General features: G+C 57.2%; 1 protein-coding gene across 1 annotated transcript; it reads right to left on the bottom strand.

Moving 5' to 3' along the window:
- Positions 1–287: 287 nt before the first annotated feature.
- On the bottom strand, positions 288–1898 carry LOC127317558 (GDSL esterase/lipase At1g74460). Its single transcript, XM_051348117.2, has 2 exons — positions 1321–1898; positions 288–1215 (listed from the first exon to the last, which is right to left on the bottom strand). The coding sequence occupies exons 1-2, from the start codon at positions 1684–1686 to the stop codon at positions 514–516; spliced, it is 1068 nt and encodes a 355-aa protein (XP_051204077.1). The 5' UTR covers positions 1687–1898; the 3' UTR covers positions 288–513.
- Between the last annotated feature and the right edge of the window lie 677 nt (positions 1899–2575).

Below are 2575 nucleotides of genomic sequence, written 5' to 3'. Positions count from 1 at the left end.
CTCCAATGGGAGAAGTGGGGTTTGGTTGGATTGTTCCATGACCGCAACGAGCAGCTTCTGGATCTTAGGGACGCTAGACGCGCTGCCGGAGAGTAGGAGGAGGAGCAATGGATCCACGAGCTTGGGGGTGTAGGCGGTGGGCGACGCGTGCGTGGAGGAGTACCGGCTGATAGTTTTTCTAAAATAAATGCATGAATTGCTTGATGGGTGCAGGAGAGTAGGTGAACTTGGGTTGGTTTTGCCAAAGCATGGGGTTCTAAAAGAGAAATACCCGAAAAATATGACCCTTCCGTGTCAATAATTTTTTTCCACGTTTCCACCGAATAACAGTTTGCAGTGTACACTTTCAGTTCGTGGTTTGTTGTGAACCATGCATCGAGACACATTCTAATTTCAGTGTAAGAAAGAACACATCCTAATTCCGTTCCAATCGAATGTCTGCTTCGAAAATGCATTCCGAAAACCTAAGCATTTTTGTCATCCGCATGCGTCGCTCGCCGTGCATGCAGCTAGCTAGCTGCTGGTGCTGTTTGCGACGATGGTGATGTTGAGCCTCCTGAGCGTCTCGAGGGCGATGAGCTCGTTGGCGCGGTCCGTGGGGTGGTACTCGTCCCAGAAGACGTACTTGCTGCGGTCCTTGCAGAGCGTGGAGAGCGGGATGCAGGTGAGCGTGGGCCTGATCTTCCCCAGCGAGCAGCACGGGTCGTGGGAGTTGTTGAACCCGTGCATGTACGGCCGGTTGATGATGTCCTGGAAGTAGTCGTAGACGTCGCCGAACTGGAAGGTCGCGTTGGGGAGCGACGACGACAGCCGCTCGATCACCGCCCCGGCCTGCTTGTTGAAGCTCAGGGCGAGCTTGTTGGTGGAGTCCTGGCACGCCGTCGACGACCGCTGCAGGAGCCGCTGCAGCGGGATGCACCCCATCGGGCCCAGCCCGAAGAAGGTGAGCCGCCGCGCGCCCAGCTCGTGGAGGAGCCGGAGCTGCGCCTCCAGGGTGGTGACCATGTAGCTGACGAAGCTGTCCCCGTTGTAGCTCCAGGAGTCGGAGTAGACGGGGAGGAGGTAGTTGTTGATGAAGTCGTTGGCGCCCATGGCCACCACGTAGTAGCCGTCGCCGAACAGCTTGTCCGCCGCTGCCTGCCCGATCTTCCCCCGCATGAACGCCTGCGTCCCCTGGAACAGCTCGATCTGCTTGTACAGCGAGAACCTTTGGATCTGCAATGCATTACCCACAGCTCAGGAATCAAATCAAGGAGAACACACTTTACACTTATGCTAGTACTTCAATTGTCGCTTTGAGAGAATTGATTGGTGGCATACGAAAAGGGAGGATGTCTCGTTGAGGATGCCGCCGCCGCCGGACGCGTAGTTGAGCCCTCGCGTGGCGATGACGGTCTCGTCCACCGACGGGTCCAGGAACGCCGGCGGGCGCGGCAGGCCCATCTTGTCGCCCACGATGTCGGCCACGGTGCGGCCGTTGCAGAACCTGCCGTTGGGCATGCCGCTGCCGAAGTCGATGCCGTACCACGGCAGCGCCGCGCGGGCGAGGCTCTTGGTCAGGTAGTTGTTGTTGCCCACGTCCGACAGCGAGTCGCCGAAGATGAACTGCACCATGTCGCCATGGGCGAGGCCCAGGAGCAGGGCCACTGCCAGCGCAACGGCGAGCGACCTCCTCCCGCGATCCATCTCTGCACAATCGTGCTTCAGGTTCGGAGGTGCTCGATCTTTCTCCAGGAAAACGACCGTAGGATTACTGCTCGTGTCTTGTGGTGGTTAATCAGTGAATGGACTTGATTTGCATATATAGATGTGGGTTCGCATGCGTGGAATGGAGTGTTGTTGTGTTTCGAAAGGGAGTTGGGGTTGGATGCACCTACCAACCTGCGAAGCGTGGGAAGAGACTTTGAGCGACCTTCATTTGGTGAGTGGCTAGTGGAGGAGTTGGCCTAACATGGTCTCGACTCTCGTCTACGTTTTTTTTTTTTTTTTTTTTTGCGAATGAACAAGCCGGGTCCTTTACTAGTAATGTCAGCCGGTGGCAGGTTATCCCTAAGAGCATGTCTAACAGGCCCCTTATTTCTCTGCCCCGTATAACGCGAGTTTTTCGCCCCGTATCCCAAAAGTGCGTCTTGCTGAACCATTCCGTCTAGGAGACCCCGTATTTCGCCCTGTATTTTTTAAAATTAAAACCCCGGGAAAATTAAACCATAGTTCATCTTCATTGATCATACATTGGATCATACATATACATAGCGATCTACTCGATCCTAGCTACTCGAGGATGATGAATGGCACGAAAGGCCCCCTGGCGGCAGCCTCCTCCTCTGCCCTGGCGGCAGCCTCCTCCTCCGCCCTGGCGGCAGCCTCCTTCGCCTGGAATTCCGCCACGGCGGCGATGGCCGCCGCCTGTTCGTCTGCCTCCGCCCGCGCCTTCTCGGCGGCCTCCGCCTCGGATTCGGCCACCGCCTTCAAGTATGCCGCGTCCTCCTCCGCCGCCTCCTCTTCCTCCTCGCCGCCTCCGCTTCCTCCGCCACTGGTGCTGCCGATGGTCGCCGCCCATGCCGCCTTCGCCGCG

The sequence above is a fragment of the Lolium perenne genome, chromosome 7 (assembly GCF_019359855.2).
Source record: "Lolium perenne isolate Kyuss_39 chromosome 7, Kyuss_2.0, whole genome shotgun sequence".
Taxonomy (NCBI): domain Eukaryota; kingdom Viridiplantae; phylum Streptophyta; class Magnoliopsida; order Poales; family Poaceae; genus Lolium; species Lolium perenne.
This window is presented reverse-complemented; position numbering and strand designations above follow the sequence as displayed.

Bases quoted from the DNA above. Each gene is read 5' to 3' on its own strand.
- LOC127317558 (XM_051348117.2), bottom strand. From the start codon at position 1,686: ATGGATCGCGGGAGGAGGTCGCTCGCCGTTGCGCTGGCAGTGGCCCTG. The intron at 1,216-1,320 runs GTATGCCACCAA...AATGCATTGCAG, and splicing joins ACGAGACATCCTCCCTTTTC to ATCCAAAGGTTCTCGCTGTA.